Source organism: Schistosoma haematobium, chromosome 5 (assembly GCF_000699445.3).
Source record: "Schistosoma haematobium chromosome 5, whole genome shotgun sequence".
NCBI lineage: Eukaryota > Metazoa > Platyhelminthes > Trematoda > Strigeidida > Schistosomatidae > Schistosoma > Schistosoma haematobium.
Window position 1 is genome coordinate 15,299,111 of NC_067200.1, and position 23,525 is coordinate 15,322,635.

Consider the following 23,525-nt stretch of genomic DNA (forward strand, 5'->3'; position numbering starts at 1 on the left):
TAACATCATATTTTGATTACTTGCCATTCATAGAACAAACCTAAATAGAAAGGTGATTAACTGTAGGTGTACATAAACTGACCATAAGTTGAATTACCAAATACATCCATAGTTGCACCAAAAACTGTTAAACAATACACAATTCACAAAAATGATCTATTCAACTAGAAAACAAAAAAAATTATTACACATGTATCTATTGCTTAATCAATTTTGTATTAAGATACATTTTTTTATCATAATGCACAAATTGTCTGTGTATATTCTTTTCTTCACTAGAACATTGTCATAAAAATGATATTAAATAATGTAAATGTACAACAAAAATAAAAAAAGAGAACACTATGCATTTCAAATCAGACAAATGTTATTGAAAAATCTCAGTCAAAAAGAAAAAGAACACACACACACTAGCGATCAATAAAAACTTATTAAAGTACATGAATGGTAACCATCATAAACTTTCTATTGAATTTCTTTAAAATAAGTTCTTTTTTTATTTAGTGAAAATTTCCATTTTGAAATTTGATGCATAAAGAAGGAATGAATCAAGCGAAGAAATTTCTTTACAATTAGGTTTTCATTATAGCTTTACACTCTTGCTACCTTGGCTGTCGATATAGAAGAGTTTTTAGTAGAATTTTGATAAACTATTTTCTTATTTCGAAAGCGCTGGTCGGCAAAGCAAGAACAGCATATTTACAACTGAAGAACATCTGGAACTCAAAGCAACTGTCAACCAACCAACATCAAGGTCAGGATTTTCAATACAAATGTCAAAACAGTTCTACTGTATGGGGTGGAAACCTGGAGAACTACGAAAGTCATCATCCAGAAGATACAAGTGTTTATTAACAGTTATCTGCGCAAAATACTTCGGGTCTGTTGGCCAGACACTATCAGCAACAACTTACTGTGAGAGAGAACAAAGCAGATCCCAGCGGAGGAAGAAATTAGGAAGAAGCGCTGGAAGTGGATAGGACACACATTGAGGAAATCACCCAACTGCGTCACAAGGCAAGCCCTCACATGGAATCCTGAAGGCCAAAAGAGAAGAGGAAGACTAAAGAACACATTACGCCGGGAAATGGAGATAGACATGAGAAAAATGAATAAGAATTGGATGGGATTAGAAAAGAAGGCCTAGGACAGAGTGGGTTGGAGAATGCTGGTCGTCGGCCTATGCTCCATTGAGAGTAACAGGCGTAAGTAAGTAAGTAATTTTCTTATTTCTCCCGCTTTTTGTATTTTACTTACACTCAACATTCGTCACTTGATTATTACATAGCTTTTATACTACTGACCATACACCAAATTATTTTGTTAGTTCCTTCTCTTTTTATGTATTATGCAACGTAATAACTGCTTGATTTTCGAGTCATTACCTTTATTATTTTAATCCTCTTTCTTCCAACTACTCAATGTTAGTTTATAGTCGATATGTAATTACACAATTATTACGTCACATATCTACTTAATGAGTATTATTTGATTATTGTAAATATTATCAAGCTCCCATTCATGGACGATAACTGTCTCATACTCGACAGTAATTAAACTCAACTGTTCACAGCTTTTCATTAGCACCCTAGGAGTTACATCTTGAAGCTAATCACTACTAGGAACATAATTCTTATTGGTATAGGGTATCGTCGGATTTTCCCATAATTTCATGAAACGGCCGTTCAGGTTTTCAATGATGCTCTAGCTGAGATCAGTTCTTGGTTTAAACTTCGGAAACTTTACAATCGCCACAAACTCTCTTTATTAAAATATAGAACACATGAGTCGGCCAGGTGGGTTGGACATGATGCAATCACAAGTTATTTTCAAAACACTGAATCTAACATCATTTCAATTAGATTGATGACCGGTAAAATGAAAAAACTATTCATATTAACAGTGGGTTTTTGTTCAAAGCTACCTCATTTTTAATGGGTTGGTCATCAGTTGAAATCCTGATTTAGCGAATTCAGTTTGCGTATGCTTGTTGTGTAACTACTGTAAACGAAGGATAAATACATAGCCCTTTACTTACATTTTTTTATTAATGTGTGTTTGAACAGGAGATCCATTAACACTGGGCACCTACGACCTCTCTAGTATTTGAATTCAAGAACTTCAGCATAGTTAACTTTCTCTAGTCATGAATTTTCACTAACATTTCTGGAACGTTTTTGAAGATATTCATATATAAGTGCACGTGATTGAAAATGTAGGATTTTTCTATGCATAACCTGTGCCACTGTGCTGTTCTAGGTTAAGCATGAATAAACCGACGACTGTATGTTGCATTTGGTACTAAATATTCAATTAATTACGGCTTTTTAAGAACTTACAGTATCAGTAATGTATTACTTTTCTATTGTCTTTGTTATAATTCAACAAACGTTTCTTACACATGCTAGGTATCACAATTCTTCATAAAAACTATGACATAATGAAATAATTTACTACTGTGAAAGCTCATTTACTTTGTATAATCACAAATAAACTAGGAAAAGGAAATATTTGCAGCAGTCCCGAAAATTTTCCGTGATTGTTACGACGGTATGGTGTCAAATGAAAATAAAGATAGCGAGACTTATTTCCTTTCATAAAATATACATCAATTATAGTAACAACATAAAGTATACTTCACTTGTTTATTGATGAGAACAACTTTGGCTTTTTTTGGTGTTAATATAGAAACATTTTAGTTTGTGTTTTTCCTGCTAAAAAAATTAACTGTATGGCATTATACTTCTTTTATTTATCTAATTATTGCTAACTGAAGAATGAATTGACGAAGTTTAACGTTTAAGTTAAAGCAAATTTTTCTCAATCTACAAAGTAGTTTGAGAAACGTCGAAAAATCTAGCACTTTGTAAACTACCAACACGTTTTTAACAATCACAGCAATTCTAATTTGGATTATTTTTACAAGTAAATATCAAAGAGCAAGTGAAAAATATATAAGATCAACTCTATTTTTAATGGACTATTAGTATAAAAGTAATGTGAGCAGAGAAACAAGAAGCCTTAACAAACTACAGAAGCTATTTTTGAGGGACTTTATTTCATTCAATTCAAAGCTTTGTAAAACTGTAACATTTGTTTTTGTCTTTATTCTACAAATCATAAGCTTTCGTTTGATATACGATTCACTGCAGTGGTCCTTTTTGTTCCCAAGCTATTGTAATTTAAACGTAATGTTTTGTACTCGACTTTCTACGCTGATCTCCGGTTTTTGACATAATTGTATTTTGATTGAGATCTTGAACCGATTGATGTTAGACCACCATTGGAAACCTGGAAGCACTGGACGGCCGTTTCGTCCTATTGTGAGACTCCTCAGCGATGCGCAACCACGATCCCGCTCGCGGGATTCGAACCCAGGGTCTTCGGTCTCGCGTGCGAACGCTTAACCTACTGGACCACTGGGCTGACTTCCAATGGTGTTAATGTCTAACCTCAACCAATCCACGAAATTACGCTACCATTTTCTATTGTACTGAGGTAGACACCTGTTTCTACCCGACACGGATTAGCTCCGCTAGTCACGGCTTCTCACCAGAACTCCCGGAATTTTCTCATGAAGCTAGTCACTAGTGAGCACATGGTAATTATCAGTATAGGGGTTGTGGAGATTGTTAAGTTTTTGATTGAGATCATGAACCGATTGATGTTGAACCACTTTTGAAAACCTGGATTGGTTGAGGTTACATATTAACACCATTGGATGTCGGCTCAGTGGTCCGGTAGGTTGAGCGTTCGCGCGCGAGACTGAAGGCCATGGGTTCGAATCCTGCGAGCGGGATCGTGGATGCGCATTGCTGAGAAGTCTCACAATAGGACGAAACGGCCATCCAGTGCTTCCAGGTTTTCAATGGCGGTCTAACACCAATCGGTTCATGATCTCAATCAAAAACTTAACAATCTCCACAACCCCTATAGTGATAATTGTATTTTCCTAATTGTTTGTACGTTGTGGTCTGGTTAGTCATCTATTTATTCATGTATCTTTTTACACTGACCTGAAATCGGGAACCAGATAGGAATCGAGAATAAATCGCATAGTGTTCCAGTTGACTTGTCTTCTCTCACTGGCGTGCTTGTCAGCCAATCAGGTGATGGAATAGTTTTAGTTTCTCTACCTCAAGCAGTCTCACTTCGAACTCACGCATAGTAGCCTCAAGATTAAGCCAGTCAGCCTATCGCGTCAAGGTCTTAATCTAGATTAGACATAACAAAAAGGTTATTGATTTCCTTGTTGTAAATCGTGGACTGACTTGATTTAAATAATCATTGGAAAGACTGCAGCAGTGTATATCCATTTCTTTCTAATATAGAACTGCTAAACAATGCTCCTTCACACACTGAACAGTGATCAAATCCAGTACCTTCATAACTTATTCTTCAGGTCACTGTGTTAACATTTCGGTTTACATTTCCAAATTCAGTCGATTTGCATTAACATTTCAATCGAAATTAATATGGAAGAAATTGAATAAACCTATTATTCTATCATTTGTAATACTAAGTCATACTCACTAGTTTCGTAAATATTAACATATTTAAATGTGAGAATAAAATTATTTAAGTACATTCAATCATAGGGAATGAAATATAAAAATAGGAAAGCGTTGCAATCAACGGATAGTATACAACTATGCTTTTTACTAAATCATATTTCGATAATGCAATGAAAAGATGAAGGTTATCAGAATTATTTGATAGCATATTTGCGCAATACATTTCGAACAATCTGATCACACCAGGGTAGGTTAAGAGTAAGGACAAACTGTTTTTGAACGCATCAAAGCGATTTCAGTTTCCGTATAGCCAAGGCTTCAATAAACTTTAGTATACGTCCTTGAAGGTCTTTTATACTACTACAAATGCTGACTTGATATCAACCAAATGTTTCTCAATGGAGGAAGATGTCTGCCTATCCTGTGATCTTATTTGATCAAACTGAAACTCTGTTCAAAAACAATTTGTCCTTATCCTTAACCTATCCTGGTAAACTGATTTATTATCCAGGATGGTTACCACACTGTTTTTGTGTACTTTATTTCCTTTCTTTGTTACAGTTTACCTTTAACCTGCCTAGTCGGCCATTTAGTTTTCATATAAAAGTGTCTTAACAAATATATGTGTGATCAAATTGTTCGAAATGTATTGCGCAAATATATTACGGAATCTTGACAACTTCACCTTACTAAATTGTATTTAAGTTTGAACGAAAGTGACTAAAGGTTTTGTATACATTTAAGTGATAAGGTGAACAGTATTGCCTTGTTAACGATTCTCATTACACTTTAACTAGTCTCATTTATGAAAATCATAAGAGGAATTGTGAAAGAAATTGATAGAAAACAGAACACATAACTGTAGTGGTTCATTTTCGCCTTGCCACCTATCAATCCACCATATCCATTTATTGAATGATATTGCAAAATTGTATATGGATACATATGACAGATGTTAAACACAAAAGAAAACCATTCAAAATTCTATCCTTTACAAAATTAGTATCAATTCAAGTTATACCATTATCACCTTGATTTCTTCCAATTCTTTACATGAATATGTTCATTTAGAATAAAAACACGTCTGAACTTGACAAAATATATTTCACTCAGTTAAGTGGTTTTATTGATGTAATTTTCTGTGAATTATTAAATACCTTTTCATAAGTAAATAATCGTTTACTTAATTTATCATCAAAGACAATAAACAGTGTTTGTTTTTTTAATTATTCATTTAGACTCATGTGATTTGAATTGTTTTACATCAAGAATTGATGTCATCATAAAAACATAGAAAATCAATGAGCTTTGAGTAGCTGCTTCTTTTTACTATGCATCCTGTTGTGTATTTTAAGCCCGGCTATTTATCACGTGATTTATTCGCCAATCGAAATACTAATTATTCAATCTTAGTACTGTGACGTTCGACCTGTATGAGCAGTCTAGCGTCCTAATTGATCCTTTGTCCACCTAGTCTGTCCAGTTGAGTCTAGAACACCAATAACAGCTTCCCCCATGAGAATCATTCATTTCAAACATACTTGGTTTATATACTAGCCAAACAGACTGCAGCATACCATAAAATAGGAAATAACATTTATACAAGATCAAGCCAAAATGTGGCTGTGAACGTAGGAGACTGTAATCAACAAACTAAACATAACTTAAGAACAGCAATAATTCATAATTCATAAGTCTAAATGAAACTTATAATAAGAGGAATATAAATATACACAATCTAATTACTAAATCATTATACAATAAGAATATATATATCATATTAGTCCATTAATAGTTCTCAGGAGTTACCCGTAATTTAATCTTCACTAGGATATAACACATCCAAGATACCACTTTTCCATAAAGCTTAGTGTTCTTGGATTTTAGTCTATAATTGTCCAAGGCAGGATAAAGCAACATTCCGGTTCTTCCTGGTTTCAACAGTCACCCAGTTGATGCCAATTCATTATGAAAAAGGATATGCACAAAAGCTATAAAAAACGGCACATAAAATGAAAAACAGATATTCATGATTGAGAAATGCTATCTCTGGTTAACACATTTCTTTGAAATCTATTATACTGGGCTCTGAATCGGTTACTGAGGGTCAAATATCAAGATGATGAATATATGTCGGACAGCTCTATGATACCTAATTAGTATCATCATGTTGTAATCAACAGTAATCATATTTCAGATCTGATATACTAGTTTTAGAACATACTCAGGGGGCCATGTGCCGATGCATAGTAGACCATAAATTTATTTACAGAAAACACTTATGCATGATATCAAAACGAAATTAAACTGATCATACAATAATAAACTACCTTCGAGATTAGTCATTGTAAATGTTAGATCTCAGATACATCACGATCAGAATGGATTAAGGGATGAAGTATTATATTAAATCTATCATTCTAATTACATTCATTCACTAACTTTCACAGTAAGTACTGTAATTTGTTCAAATGTTAACAGCTGTTAAGTCGTTTCACAATTACAGTCAGAAATATTTAAAGAAGTGTATCTTACACGTAAGACGTAGCCCAATTCCGGAGTAATGCCGAATGTATAGTCAACAAAATTCAGACAAAACAGATAATTTAATTGATAAACATATCGCGTAAACCAATAAGCTTTATACTATTCCAAGAGGTAGTGTCTACGAGTTCTAAATGATATATATATATATATATCATTTTCAAAATTATGTCATTATTGACTGTCCGGAATTTTGAATATATTAAGTTTATAAAACAAAACCATTCATCAGCTCAAGTATTACTATCAGATAGTTTATAATCATCAATTAGTGAAGGTAATATGTTGCTTTTATGTATGATGTAACAAGTAACATAACATATGAAAATATTTTAAACAAGTAGTTTTTGTATCAGTCATAGTCTATTTTCAATGAAACTATTACATTTTATGACCAAAAAAATACAAGTTGACATTCATTTGTTTTTACTTAGTCAGTTTATTTTACAAGTAACATTTAGTAATGGTGAAAGATGATTAGAATTTATAGTAATAATAATGAAATCTAACCTTGATTATTTTGAATTAAAAATCCCTATTTAGCATAGTTTTCTAGATTTACGACAAAACAAAAAACAACAGAACTCCATATAAAAGTTAAAAATTTTGTTACCATGGTAATATTGAAATTTTTCACATTTATTTTTATAAATATCGTCACGAACTGTTCTTCAAATTTATATATAACAGTTTAATTCAAACAACAATAAAAATTTGAATGTTTATTAAGAAAACGTCTTTCAGTCAATATCAGATCGTTGAATAGTTTTAAATAAAAATTGAAATGTCATAATGTTTTGTTTTTTTTTTAGAAAATTGTTTTTTAGTTTTACTTCTTTCTCATATCCTTGAAAGAAACATTAAACAAAACATGACATCATAACAAACGTCATAGGTTTCAATTAGTCGAGTCTCTACTAATGTACAATGTAAATAGTGATTTATGGTCGTTTCAAAATTGTCTTATTCAAAGGGGGATTCTTTTGTAATCAAGTAAATTGTCATTTGAACACAGTTATTTGCATTACGTAATATTCACTAACTTTTATTCCAGTTCAGCAATTATAAGTGTTATACACTTAATTACTTACACCTGTTACTCATCGCGGAGGAACAAAGGCCGCCCACCAGCACACTTCATCAAACAATGTCCTGCGTATTTCTGTCCACTTCTTTTCAGTTGCTATTCATTCTTTTCACATCTGCTTCCATTTCCCGGCGTAATGTGTTCCTCGGTCTTCCTCATCTCTGTTTTCCTTCAGGATCCCAGGTTAGCACTTGTTTCGTGATACAATCTGAAGATTCCCGTAATGTATGTCCTGTCTACTTCCAACGTCTTTTCCTAATTCCCCCTTCAGTTAGAAGTTGATCTGTTCTCTTCCACAGAAGGTTATTGTTGATGGTATCTGGTCAACAGATATTGATTACCTAGCGTAGATAAGTGTTCATAAATACCTGTATATTCTTGATGATGGTTGTGATGGTTCTCCAAGTTCTACCTCCATGTAGTAGGGTTTGCTTAACCTTTGATATTAGTTGACAGTTGTTTTGAGTTCCATATGATTCTCATTTTTAGGAGTACGACCCGTGCTTTGCCGATCCTCGCCTATACCTTGAAATCAAACCTTCCTATTTGATCGATGATAGTCCTCAAGTTAGTAAAAGATTCCACATCTTCCAGAGATTCACGATCAAGTGTGACTGGGTTGGTGTTCTGTGTACTGTATTTGAGGATCTTGCTTTACCCTTTGTGTACGTTGTGTTTATTATAACTTGTGAACCGGTGTGGCCTGTTAATGTATAACGCAACGAGAGCAGTGAATCTTCGACCGGACCTATGACGCATAAAACACGTACGAGCAGTCTAGAGTCCTGCTTCCTGCCTAGCCCAGTCAGTTGAGTTCAGGACACAAATCTCAGCCTCTGCAATATCAATCATTTATTTCAAACATACTCGGTTTATATACCAACCAGACAGACCATAGCGTACCGTAAAATAGAAAATAACAATATTTGCCCAAAAGTGGCTGTGAATGAGGGAGATAGTAATTAATAGACAGGCCATAACTCAAGAATGGTAAATCGTATAATAATAGTTTATAGATCAAAATAAAGTTCATAATAAGAGGGACATGAATATGAATAGTTTAGTTACATAACAATTATTCGATAAAAATATTCGCATAGTATTGGTCCCTAAATTGATCCCGAAAGTTACCATTCATTATTCTTATCGGGATATAACAGTATCGATAAACATACACAGGTCAATTATCTTGGTGATACCTTTTCCTTTGATCTCTCTTGGTCTTCTCATGTTTTACTGTTATCAAAGGAAAATTTCCGTCTGACTAACTACATAAAGAGACTGCACGCTTTTAGCGTTACTCGACATTTACTCCTACAGTTTGTTAATTGCATATCACTTATTATTCTTTATTGTTATTCATTATCCCAGGCTTTTGTGAAAACCTTTGTTGTATTACGGAGAGTGCTGAAGGCAGTTAGCAATGTGTGTGTTCAATTTTTTGAGGTCATTATTGATATGATTGTGGATAAACATCTAAAGCTTAGCAAACTCCTGGCAGGTGATTTCTCATCAGATACTAACAATCCCCTTCATTCATATCTTTCTCTTTGTATATCTTCTGGTAGAACGAGACGTAAATACATTAAAATCCATGCACTCAAGCAAAGGTACAAAAGTTCTATAATACCTTACCTAGTAAATATACTCTGTGAATTACAGGTAGTTCAAGTTAATCTAGTCAATAACCTGAATTCTTAAACATGTCTCTGATTTGAAAAGTAACTCCGCCTGGAGTCCCTCTGGAGGATTCTGCCGGCCCCAAGCCCGGATAAAGGAGGAGGGTTAGGCATGGGGTTAGCGACCCCATCCCGTAGAAAACTAACTCGCTAAAAAAGCGCTAACCAGAAAAAGTTATTCAAACCAATTAAACTCTGCCCTGGGAGTCAGAAGGTCTTCATTTAGAAGAGTTATGAAGCCCCATGGTAAAAGCCGAGTTACTACGGAAGCCACGAGACCGATGCCCCTTCTAACAACCAGAGCAACCATTTATTTAGGTACATGGAACGCTCGTACAATGTGGGACACCGGGAGAGCCTTCCAAAATGCTGCAGAAATGAGGAGATACAACCTAGAGGTGCTTGGCATCAGTGAAACACTTTGGACGCAAGTCGTAAAACAAAGATTAGCTTCACGGGAGCTTCTGTTATACTCCGGCCATGAAGAATAAAATGCCCCACATACACAAGGAGTCGCATTGATGCCGTCCAAACAAGCACAAAATGCGCTTATAGGATGGGAATCTCATGGATCAAGAATCATCAAAGCCTCCTTCAACACAAAGAAATAGGGCATTTCAATGAACGTCATCCAGTGCTATGCACCTACCAACGACTACAATGAAGACGCTAAAGATCAATTCTACGATAGGCTGCAGTCAATCGTCAAGAAGTGCCAACAAAAGACCTGACCATTCTGATGGGAGACTTCAATACCAAGGTTGGAACGGACAACACTGGATGTGAAGATATCATGGGACGACACGGACTGGGAAAAAGGAACGAAAATGGTGAGAGATTTGCAAACCTATATGCTTTTAATAAACTAATTATAGGTGGCACTATATTTCCACATAAGCGCATTCACAAAACACATGGACTTCACCGGATCACACCACGCAAAACCAAATCGGCCATATCTGCATCAACAATAGGTTCAGGAGGACAATGGAGGATGTGAGAACTAAGAGAGGAGCTGATATAGCATCAGATCATCACTTGCTGGTCGCCAAGATGAAATTGAAACTCAAGAAGCACCGGACAATGGGGCGGACAATATCACAAAAGTTCAATACGGCCTTTATTCAGGATACTAACATACTCAACGAATTCAAGATAGTCCTCAGTAATAGGTTCCAGGCCTTTCATGATCTACTCAATGGAGAAGGAATTACTATGGAGAGCAACTGAAAAGGGATAAAAGATGCAATCACTTCAACATGTCATGAGGTTCTGGGCCACAAGAAGCACCATCACAAGGAATGGATCACTGTTGATACACTGGATAGGATTCAAGAAAGGAGGAACAAGAAGGCAGCAATCAATAACAGCCGAACAAGAGCAGAGAAAACCAAGGCACAAGCTGAATACACAGAAGTAAACAAGCAGGTGAAAAGGAGCATCAGAACTGACAAACGTAAATATGTGGAGGATATAGCAATGACGGCGGAAAAAGCTGCAAGAGAAGGAAACATGAGACAACTGTATGACACGACAATGAAACTCTCTGAAAATCACCAGTGTAAAGCAAGGACGGCAAGGTAATCACCAATATTGAAGAACAACAAAACAGGTGGGTAGAACACTTCAAAGAACTCTTGAATCGACCAGCCCCACTGAACCCACCCAATATCGAAGCTGCACCCACGGACCTCCCAATCAATGTTGGTCCACCAACAATTGAAGAAATCAGCATGGCCATCAGACAAATCAAGAGTGGCAAAGCAGCAGGATCAGACAACATTCCAACAGAGGCACTGAAAGCAGACGTAGCGGTAACTGCAAGGATACTCCACATTCTCTTCAGCAAGATTTGGGATGAAGAACAAGTATTAAGAGACTGGAAAGAAGGACTTCTGGTCAAAATACCTTAGACAGGCGATCTCAGAAACTGTGATAACTACAGGGGCATCACTCTTCTCTCAATACCGGGAAAAGTCTTCAATAGGGTATTGTTAAACAGAATGAAGGATTCCGTAGACGCCCAACTTCGAGACCAACAGGCAGGATTCCGTAAGGATCGATCGTGTACAGACCAAATCGCAACACTACGGATCATTGTGGAACAATCGATTGGATGGAATTCATCACTCTACATCAACTTCATTGACTACGAGAAAGCATTTGATAGCGTGGACAGGACAACACTACGGAAGCTTCTTCGACACTACGGCATACCTGAGAAGATAGTCAATATCATACGGAATTCCTATGATGGATTAAAATGCAAAACTGTGCATGGAAGACAGTTGATAAACTCGTTCGAGGTAAAGACCGGTGTCAGGTAAGGTTGCTTACTCTCACCCTTTCTCTTTCTCCTGGTGACCGACTGGATCATGAAGACGTCAACATCTGAAGGGAAACGCGGGATACAGTGGACATCTAGGATGCAGTTGGACTATCTAGACTTCACAGATGATCTGGCCCTCCTATCGCAATCGCAACAACAAATGCAGGAGAAAACGACCAGTGTAGCAGCAGCCTCAGCAGCAGTAGGTCTCAATATACACAAAGGGAAAAGCAGGATTCTCTGATACAACACAGTATGCACCAATCCAATCATAATTGACGGAGAAGATTTGGAAGATGTAAAAACCTTTACATATTTGGGCAGCATCATTGATGAACAGGGTGGATCTGATGCAGATGTGAAGGCGCGGATCGGCAAAGCAAGAGCAGCATATCTACAAGTGGGGAACATCTGGAACTCAAAGCAACTGTCAACCAACCAACATCAAGGTCAGGATTTTCAATACAAATGTCAAAACAGTTCTACTGTATGGGGTGGAAACCTGGAGAACTACGAAAGTCATCATCCAGAAGATACAAGTGTTTATTAACAGTTATCTGCGCAAAATACTTCGGGTCTGTTGGCCAGACACTATCAGCAACAACTTACTGTGAGAGAGAACAAAGCAGATCCCAGCGGAGGAAGAAATTAGGAAGAAGCGCTGGAAGTGGATAGGACACACATTGAGGAAATCACCCAACTGCGTCACAAGGCAAGCCCTCACATGGAATCCTGAAGGCCAAAAGAGAAGAGGAAGACTAAAGAACACATTACGCCGGGAAATGGAGATAGACATGAGAAAAATGAATAAGAATTGGATGGGATTAGAAAAGAAGGCCTAGGACAGAGTGGGTTGGAGAATGCTGGTCGTCGGCCTATGCTCCATTGAGAGTAACAGGCGTAAGTAAGTTAGTAATTTATTAGCGCACTTGAAAGAAACTTTCCAATCCTTCTTTCAACAAGTGCCATTCAATTGTTTCCCTTAATGAATTTGAATACAACCAGAACAAACACTGATACAGTATAATATAAATTCATTGGATTTCGCCGTTTCTCATCAACTGCTTGCAACCATATGTGTATTGAACGTTAATATTGAGGTAAGATATGATATGAAACAAGTAATTAAATTAAGGCAAAGAACTAGAATGACAGATGTTATATATATAACATGAGGGTGTGGGTAAAGTATTAATTAAATGAGGTCCGGAGATAGATAAGATAGATAATTTTAGAGGTTATGAAGGGTTTACATAAGATTACTGGAATTAAAAATTGATAAGACGGGTTACGTAATAATCGAACAGGATTTGAAGAGTTTACAAAAGTTAAGAGGACTTAGTGAATGAAAACGTTTGTGTGAAGGGATAGTGTACATAAAATAAGAATTAGTTAAGGAAAGTTCGCTTGACAGAATGAACACTAATAAAATATTGATACTGACAAAAATAATTCACCAAGGTAGTGGTAAGTTTATTACTGTCTCTTTCAAGATACATAAATCAGGTTTGAGTGTTTTTATTGATCTTGCTTTGGCAAACAGAAGAAAGGATGCGTTATTAATCTGTTGATGAGATATCATGAAATATAATGAATTCACATTATTCTGTATCAGTATTCGTTCTGTCTTTATTCAAATTCAACAAATATAACCGAAGCAAAAGTTTAAATGATCAATATGTATTAGAATCTTATAGAAATTCATAGACATTTCATTCGAGCCTAGGTTTGCATATCATTACTGAATTTGTTTCATAATTAACAGATACAGCTATGACACTCAAACTGATTGATTTTGAATTCAGGCATCAGTATGATTATCAAGGCTGAGTTGTATGATATGGATTTTATGATAATTAATTAGACAACATCTCAGTGAATTTAACTGGTATGTACTTGTTACTAACTGATATGTAACACAATTTGATCTTAAAACTATGTGATTAGAATGTAGAAACGTAAAAGTGTTGACTAGCGAGCCGACAAAGTGATGTGTGGGCGAGGATGACAATGATTGGTTATTCGCTTTGTCAGACTAGTAGATACTTTAACAGGCGTTAGATGAGTTGTATATTCTCTTATCCGTATTATTATTATTATTATTATTGATTGTGTCGGATTGATGTCGGTTTTTTGGTGTAACAATATATTTACGTTCTAGTCAGGCTAATCTCGTGTCCTTGATCTGAGTTATATTAAAGTCCTGTAAAATAGACACTGCTAGGGAATCTAATGTAGATATTCGTCTAAGGTAAATTAATGTCTCATTCATATAGACGAGGAAACTCCGAGCATTATAACAGAAAGAAATTTAATTAAATATTTGAGTGAATACAAACTGTTGCTTCTATTTAATTACCTGTTTCCTGAAGAAAGAAAGAAAACATTTTCTCGCTAAGAAACACACATGCCAAATGAACTGAAAGGACAAATTATTTCTGGTTTAAATTGAGTGCAGTTTAAACAATCAAATGTTAAACTTATCATAAATCACAGTTGCATTTTCTTTGTGTGTGTGTGTATTTAAAAATGCATCAATTAGATTGAACATCGTCTTTTATTTTTATGGTCTGAATGAATTTCGGTCTACTTAAAATGATCAATTAATTGAAGCGTTTAAAACAAAACAAAATTGAAAGTTAATACACATTTAAAACAGCAACAACAACAAGAAAAACGAAAATGTTGGTTTCTGCTTTTGATTAAATTAAATTTAGAAATAAACTAAATAATAGTAAACTCAGAACTCAATTATAAATACAGATTAAAATGTAGAATGTATTTTTTTTCCTTTTTTTCTTTTCTTTTTCTTTCTTTCTTTTTGTACATTACTCTTATTGAAATATACAATTAATTTAATGAATTATCTACTTATTAAACATACGTGTACATTGTTTTAGATAAGACTATGGAATGTGAAATCTCATTAATAATCTTCATATATATGAGGTGTTCAATGTGAAAATAAATTAATTATTATTCGGATATGAATTAGGACAAAAATAGACAAGATTTGAACCAAATCTAAAATGATCTTGATCAACAATAACACATGTATTCGGAGACGGTGATGATAATGATGATGTTGATTGTGGTAATAAGGTATCTGCTGTATGATAAACATGTTTAAGAACATTTTCATTTGCATCAACTGATTGTAAAACTGTATCTAATGTTGTAAATTCTTGTAATGAATTATCCGTAATTAATGTAGATATATTAGATATTTGTGAATTTGTTACCGAATCACAATATGCCATATTTGTACAAAATGCATAAGATTGTACAGTTTCTTTTGGTTTTTGTGATTTACTTACAATATAGTTTGATTTACTTGGAGCTTCTATTGAGTTCAGTACCGAAGCACCACTCGACGGCTGCATCTGTTATAAGAAAATGAAAAAGGACACGAAATGTGAATATATATATATATATATATATATATATATATATATATATATATACTAACAATAGTAGGCGGATGTTAACAGTTTTATGAAAGGGTGGAGTTGATGAGAAACATGGTGTGTCTTTAATCCTTACTTTTCGAACAGTTTGGTCACATGTAAATATATCAAAGCATTTATAAATGAAAACTAACAAAGGTCATTTAAATAGGGGTTTCATTAAACATGACAACAGGAAATAAACTAAGGGAAAAATGAATGCGATATGAAAAAGATAACAGAACATTACAATACCCCGGTTCTGGAACTTCACTGTTTATCAAGGCAGATTCAAAGTTAAGAGAAATATTCTTCTGTACATATAAAGTTTCGAGATTTTTCAAAACCAAAGTTTATATAATTCAACCTTGACAGTTTCTGTGCGAATCTTGAAATCCATATCCAGGTCAATCCTAAAGCCTGTTTCTATTGTGTTTTGTTATTGAAGGGCATAGTTTTCTACTTCCTGAATTATCGAACCCCCTGATACTAATTGATTGGCACATTTGGGCACATGTTATATCACTGAAGATTGAACCGCCTGATTACTCTCAGCATATATGCACCCACAGATATTCAAAACGGGTAATGCATTGGTATGTGATATATCCGTTCATCATATGTAAAGACCTATGTGGAATCATGGGCTTATTTGTCTCACAGGCAATTAATTCAGAAACATAATATATTTCCTTCATGAATGTTTTCAATCCCTGCTTTAAAATTATAGTGTTTGATTTTCTTTCATATGATAGACTGATGCATATCATTTTCTCGAAACAAATATAATAAGAGATCCTAATGTTGACCAACTTTTACACAGATCTTAAACTTTAACGAATATTCGAAGCAACGGTTTCATGTCACGTGCTTTAGTATCTTCAATGCATATTTATTGAATTGTGTTGAAGAAGCACTTAACCATACGCGTTTTATATTGCAGCGAACAGGAACTGAAGAATTCCAGACAATGGTCAGTTCATGTGTGTTCCTTATTGTTAGGATAGTCGGAAAAATATACCAATAATTGTCGTGTTAAGTCTATGGTGGCCTTGGGCCTTAAATGTACATTTCCTATTGGTCGATGTTTATTTCACTTGTTAAATATTGTGTAAATGTTGTTCTCTATTTTATGGTACGATGTCGTTTGTTTGGTTAGTATATAAATAGAGTATGTCTGAAATACAATGATTCATAACTCAGAGGCTGTGACTTGCGTTCTTGACTCAACTGGCTAGGACAGACAACGAAGCAGGGCCAATCGGAGCACTAGGTCGTCCACTACGTGTTTACGTGTCACTGTCACAGAATCGATCAAAAACCTGCAGTCACACCCGTTACAACACTTATAAACTGTTCGTTTTGTGACCCAATACATCCTTCGACTCAAATTATGTCTAAAAAGAGTATTCGCTTTACATTTCCAACATACAAGTTATTGGTTTGTCATTCAGTACGTTAATAAGCTTATTTGATGACCGAACAACAACAACATTTCATAACAATCTTATTAACTCTAAATAAATGGTCGATCATCTGCGAATGTGAACCGAACTTGTCAGTATGTAATAAAAATAAGTTTTTCAGTTGCATTGGACGAATAGGAAAAAATACGGAAACTACTGGACGATTAATCGAAATAAACATCAATAGTTTTGGTTAGACATCAATCACTTTTCCACCAGATGAGTTATTATTCGTTTCCTTAATATTAATATTATCACCAAGATTAATTATTTCAAACTTATCCTTTCATGAAAACTAAATTTAAATAAATTCCAAAAGTTGAACATGAATTTCAACATAAATCAGTTAATGTGTACTGACAAGAAAAAGAAATAAAAGATCGCAAACAATCATAAACATGAGGTGTATAATTTAGGTAAAATTGTTTCTTTTCTATTACTAAAATAATTAGTTACTTTCCTATTTTAAGACAATCAACATAAATTTTCACTGAAATTTTATTTGTACTAAGGATCAATTAGGCAATAAATATTTTATGCATAGATGAATTACTTTTACGAAATGGATGTTTTATTGACTAAATATAAACTCGCGAGTGAGCGCTTAACCACTAGACCACTGAGCTTACCGGCATCCAACTGTATTAATGTCTAAATTAGTGGTCTAGCTTCAATCGACTCATGATCTCAACTATTGAAATTACTATAATATTCACAAAAAACTCCTTCTGATATTATTCAACATATGCTCAATAGTGACTGGCATCAAAAGGTATTTCCTGGAGTTCTAGTGAGAAGCAGTGACAAGTAGAGTTCAACCGGGTCTGTTATGAGATAGTAACTCATTGAAAACTATGGTGGATGTGTCGCTCAATTTCGTGGATTAGTTAAACATAGACATTAACACTGTTGGATGCTGGCCAAATCAGTGGTCTAGTGGTTAAGCGCTCGTGCGCGAGACTGATAGGTCCTGGGTTTGAATCTCGCGAGTCGGGATGATGGATGCGCACTGCTGAGGAGTCCCACAATAGGAGGAAACGGCCATCTAGTGCTTGCAGGTTTTCTATGGTGATCTAGCTTCTATTGACTCATGATCTCAACTATTAAAATTACTAAAATATCCACAAGAACCCCTTCTGATATCAAATGCAAACTGTTGAGCATAATTAGTAACTACCCATGTTAGTAATTTTCGTTAAATTAACAACGTTTTTTTCTTAACTAAAAATACCCACTTCAAGCAAACACATTCTTTAAAGGCATCGAACAAATTGTATGTTGTCTCATGTAAAGTTCACTCCACTGAAAGTGTAAGGTGATTGAAATTGTATCGCATGTTTTAAAAAATTCCATACATTAGTTAATAACACTTGTTACATAAAGGTTATGAGTAGAATGATCATCTTTTGCTTATTAAGTAGATAAACGATTTGATGAATGAATATGGTCTATAATTGAAATATAAAGTATTTTTAGATATTTGATTTGTTTATAATTCAAAAAATATTACCAAGGACACAACTATATAAACATGTAGTGTGTATACATCAATCCACTAGTGAAACACTAATAATATCTTCTTCAGTAGCAATAAACCACAAATTTGGCAAAATATGTAGATGATACTTTTGTCATTATTAAAAAAGATTTTCCTACGAACTTTTTCTAAATGGATCAATATACTAAGATGGTGGTTGGAAGTAGTCAACAGGAAACCTTGGACCTAGGTTTCGTGCTATTTGGCACTCGTCAGCAAGGTGTACCTATAATCTTAAGGAAACTGATGCTCCCTGACGGATTTGATCCCGTTTACCCGACTTCACAGTCAGAGATGTTACCACTGAACTATCCGGGCTGCGACCGACCTCCTGTTGGACTAAGATGCCTTTAGAATTGAGTGACCACTGGGTGTTGATCAATGTTATGTATTTCAGGTCCGTTTTAGTGCAGATCGAATCCCATCGACCAAGTTGCAATGTGGCCACCAGCCTAGTTGACTTGACATGGCATGCACTATGTTGAGATAAAATGGTGGTTGGAGGTAGTCAACAGGATCAATACACCCGCATCCCATAATAAATTTACTTAGGAGAATAAAAATGAACAATTTTGGGTTGCTTATTTAAAAGAAATTTAACTGGTTCTTTAAATCTATCTATCTACCGAGAACCAATACACTCGAATCGTTATGTCGACTTCGATTCAGTACATCCGATCAGTGCTAAAGTCTCCCTGACCCTAAATTATTATTATTATTTTTACATTTGATGGGGATAAACGAAAAGAACAGAAGTATATAACTAACAGCTTACAATTTAATAATTTTTCCATGAATATTATTAGAGATGTAATAAAACAAGGGAATTTACTGTTAAGTAATAGTTTGATTGAAATCCGTGGTTTGGTACCGTTGTTTTACCATGGTACATCAAAAGAACACCAAATGGTCATGAAAGAACACAGCATGAAAACAGACTACAAAACAACTGACACCCATCGCAATGCTTTAATTTATATAATCAATAATATCCTCTATACTTCAACACAGAACTGGGTCTACGAATTAGGATGCCTTCTATATTAGAAAGTCATCTGGTGACATCTTGACTCGGGCCAAAGAACATCTTAAGTACACACAAAAACTACATGATGATCTTGTAGAATATGAAAGACTCTACATTAGATCGGTAATCGAATGTGTTTGAATACAAAATAGCAGAATCTCTTAGTAAAATCTGAGAACCATACAGCAAATAATTCATTTGCAAAATATCAATCAATCGTCTCAGACTTCATTGTTCTTTCATGTCCACACCAATCATTCTTTGTTCTTGTTCCCTTTTCTTTGATCTTCTTAACATTTTACCTCCAAGCATTTCACTTTCGACTGGCGATATATACTACATATATTTATCGACATCAGTAGCACAAAACACAGCAGTGCATGCCATCTTCAATAATCATTAAGTTTATACTAAAATTATCAAAATAATCCAAAAATGCTTTTCCAACTGCAAAAGAAAGCCCTCAATAGAAAGGAAGACCTTACCAAACATCCGGCTTGGACTATCTGTCCGAGCTACAATGTCTGATTTTATTCACATCTCACATTATTATCATACATACAAATGTCACATTTCTCATCCATTAACACACGTGGATACAAATATTTTTGTCTTGTTTCTTTGTATTATCTAAACTTGGGTTAATTTGTTTGTTTATTCTCCAAAGAAGTGGCTTACACTAATTCACAAAACGTCAGAAAATTTAGTTTTTCTGCTTATTGCGATATTACAAATGCATTCTTTCTACTAGAAACAGCTATTTAGTTAGTATTATAGTAGTTTCATGATTAAAAAGACCATCATATTTTACGGTATCTATTAATCATATAACTTCTAATGATTAATTTTCATTAATAACGTCACTTGAAAGCTACTTCCCTAACAGACATCAACCGGTTCTGATTGCAAATCGAAATCATGTTGTATCACACCAAATACCAAAATGTAAACCACAAATTTATTCAGTCAAGGGTAAATGATTACAACTTGTTCATGCTATGTAAAATATCAAAATATTTGTCTGGTCTTTTATGAAAATAAGCTGATAGCGTTAAGTGAACAGTTTTTCATAATTTCATTCTTTTGAGAAGGCTGATATGAAGAACCGTTGGCGCAGGTACTAGTTTTAGCTTTAGATGAAGATATGTTACAAGAGCTATGTTGTTTAGTTTTGATTTTTTCATTGTCTCCCGAACTCACTTTAGCATAAACTTCAAAAACATGTTAATTTTAGGAATTTTTCTGCAAGTTGTGAAGAACTTTTTCTGTCAACATTATATGATTGTTTGATGTCAAAGTTTGGAATGTCACTATCTCTAAACTTATTTCGACTATTAACCTAAATGACCTGATTTTTGACTGTATAATGCTTGTGATTCTCCTAACTGATTTCTTACTGACCTGTACGTCCAGATTATAAAAATCTTCTAGCTATATTTTTTTCACCACTGCCCAGGATTTCGATGTTTGCTTCAATGAACTTATTTACACGATTATCAAGATACAATGATATAATCGAATAAACGCAGCTTAATAGTTATATGGTTTTCATGTACCTTGAAAGGGTGATCACTTACTCAATTGAGACGACATGATTTGGTCAAAATCATGCTCTTAAGCTACAACTCATTATTCTTCACTAATTGCGAAATCATATGCTTCAATATAATATACTTAATTTCATCAACCGGTACCAGTGAGCTATGAATATTTCTAGAAAGCAATAAGTGTGAGCATATGTTATTGATGTGTCAGATAATTTTGGCAGCTCATAAATCTAAATTTCACATCCGGAATAGTGTTTCCAGGAAACATTAGATCTTCTGAACTTCTCTAACAACATGACTTCAGAAAAAACAACAAACCTTGTACTCATATAGAGAAACAAACTTGAGGAAATAAAACATTTAAGTGTCAACTACCAAAGAAGTTAAAATATAAATATTCATCATACAAAATTTATTGATATGCATAAGGATACGAAATCATGAAGGTAAGATCTTAGTAAGTAAGGAAATGATATATAAGTCAGATAAATAAGAAGTTGTGGATGAAAATTTGAATATATGTGATGTTTTTAGATCCATTCATATATATATATATATATATATATATATATATATATATATTCAAATTTTCATCTACAACTTCTTATTTATCTGACCTTCAACCACCTAGCATTGAAATGTAATCCATGTGATATTGAATCAAATTATCTATAGACTATATTGTAATCTGATCAGTAGTATTCAATCAATAATGAGAGGTGGAAAACATTAAACTGATTGCAATCCAGTTATCAAACGGTGAGGTCCCATAGTTTATTCGATAAAAAAAACATTTATCTAAATACTTCACAATCAATTCAATCGAAAATGCTTTTTTTTGAAAAAAAACTTTATAAGTGACCAAAATGCTTAAGCTTAAAGTTAATGCATCCCTAAATGTATCCTTAAATTATTATGTAATACATTGAAAAAGCTGAAAATTTCTCTAAAATGAATACATAGTGATATAGGACGAATAGGTTTACAAAAAAAGGTTGCCTCATTTAATTCCATAAATCATTATGTCTCCTTAATGAACAAAAAGTATATAACTATGGTAACGCAGCATTTCCATTAAAAGAATTATGTTAACTTATTTTCATAAGGTATACAAATACTGTACAAACTACATGGAACTAAGTAAACATTTAAATGAAAAAAAAAAATTATTCTCAGTCTACTTCTGTGTACTTTGGTAGAACGAAGTTAAATAATTCCTCTGGGAATATCTATGTACATATATATGGAGTGATAGATGGAAGAGAACAAAAAACATTATTAAGATTAATTAATTATTTTTCTACTGACTAATCAAAACGAAACAAAATTATTTTATACAATTAACTTCTGTGTATGATTAAGTACATTACATTAGACAAACAATCCCTATTGAAATGAATATATATAAAGGTTTATTTTATTAGTTAAGGTCATGACTTAATTGAAACTAGGTCACCATGGAAAACCTAGAAACACTGGGCAGCCGTTTCGTCCTGCTGTTGGGCTCTTCAGCAGTGCTTCAATTGACTCATGATCTCAGCTAATAAAATTATTATAATATCCACAAAACCCCTTCTGATATAAAGGTTTATATTTAAGAAACCAATAACAGGGTTAGTGGCTATGATTTGTTTGACTTTATTGTATAATATTTTCAACTCTAATTGTTACTCAGAACAATAGATAATGTTCATTTTGGTATATAGTTATTTGTATCAGAAGAGGTTTTGTGGATATTATAATAATTTTAATGGTTGAAATCATGAGTCAATTAAAACTAAACCATCATGGAAAACCTGGAAGCAATGGACGGCCGTAATATTTTATCAATAGAGAATAGTTCAGAATAACTTTGAAATAAATTTTGCATACATATTGAATCATTTTCAGTAAAATGCTACTAATCTTCAACTTGGTTCCAGTAAATTTTCTATCGTTTTAAAACATTTTGACTGTATTTCTCATGATGTTTTTCTTATATCCCGATGAGAATAATGAATGGTAACTCTTGAGAACTATTTATGGATAAATACGATACATATACATTTATTGTATAATTACTAAGTAGCTAAACTATGCACATTCATTTCCCTGTTATTATGAGCTTTATTTTAACTTATGAACTATTGTTATACGATTTACCATTCTTGAGTTATGCACAGTCTATTAATTACAGACTTCCACATTTACAGCCACTTTTGGCTAGATCTTGTATAAATGTTATTTTTCACTTAATGGTACGGTGTGGTCTGTTTGGTTTGTAAATATACCCAGTATGTTTGAAATAAATTATTCATATCGCAAAGGCTGAAATTAGTGTTCTGAACTTAACAGGCAGGGCTAGACAGA

General features: G+C 34.0%; 1 protein-coding gene across 1 annotated transcript in view; it reads right to left on the reverse strand.

Moving 5' to 3' along the window:
* Window positions 1–6,183: 6,183 nt before the first annotated feature.
* Window positions 6,184–23,525, reverse strand: part of MS3_00011140 (uncharacterized protein) — a 57,221-nt gene continuing 39,879 nt past the window's right edge. Inside the window, exons 9-10 of the mRNA XM_051219553.1 lie at window positions 14,513–15,536; window positions 6,184–6,505 (exon numbers count right to left, since the gene is read on the reverse strand). Of these exons, the coding sequence (XP_051064976.1) occupies window positions 15,123–15,536 (414 nt within the window). The 3' untranslated portion in view covers window positions 6,184–6,505; window positions 14,513–15,122. The remainder of the gene's footprint in view (window positions 6,506–14,512; window positions 15,537–23,525) is intronic.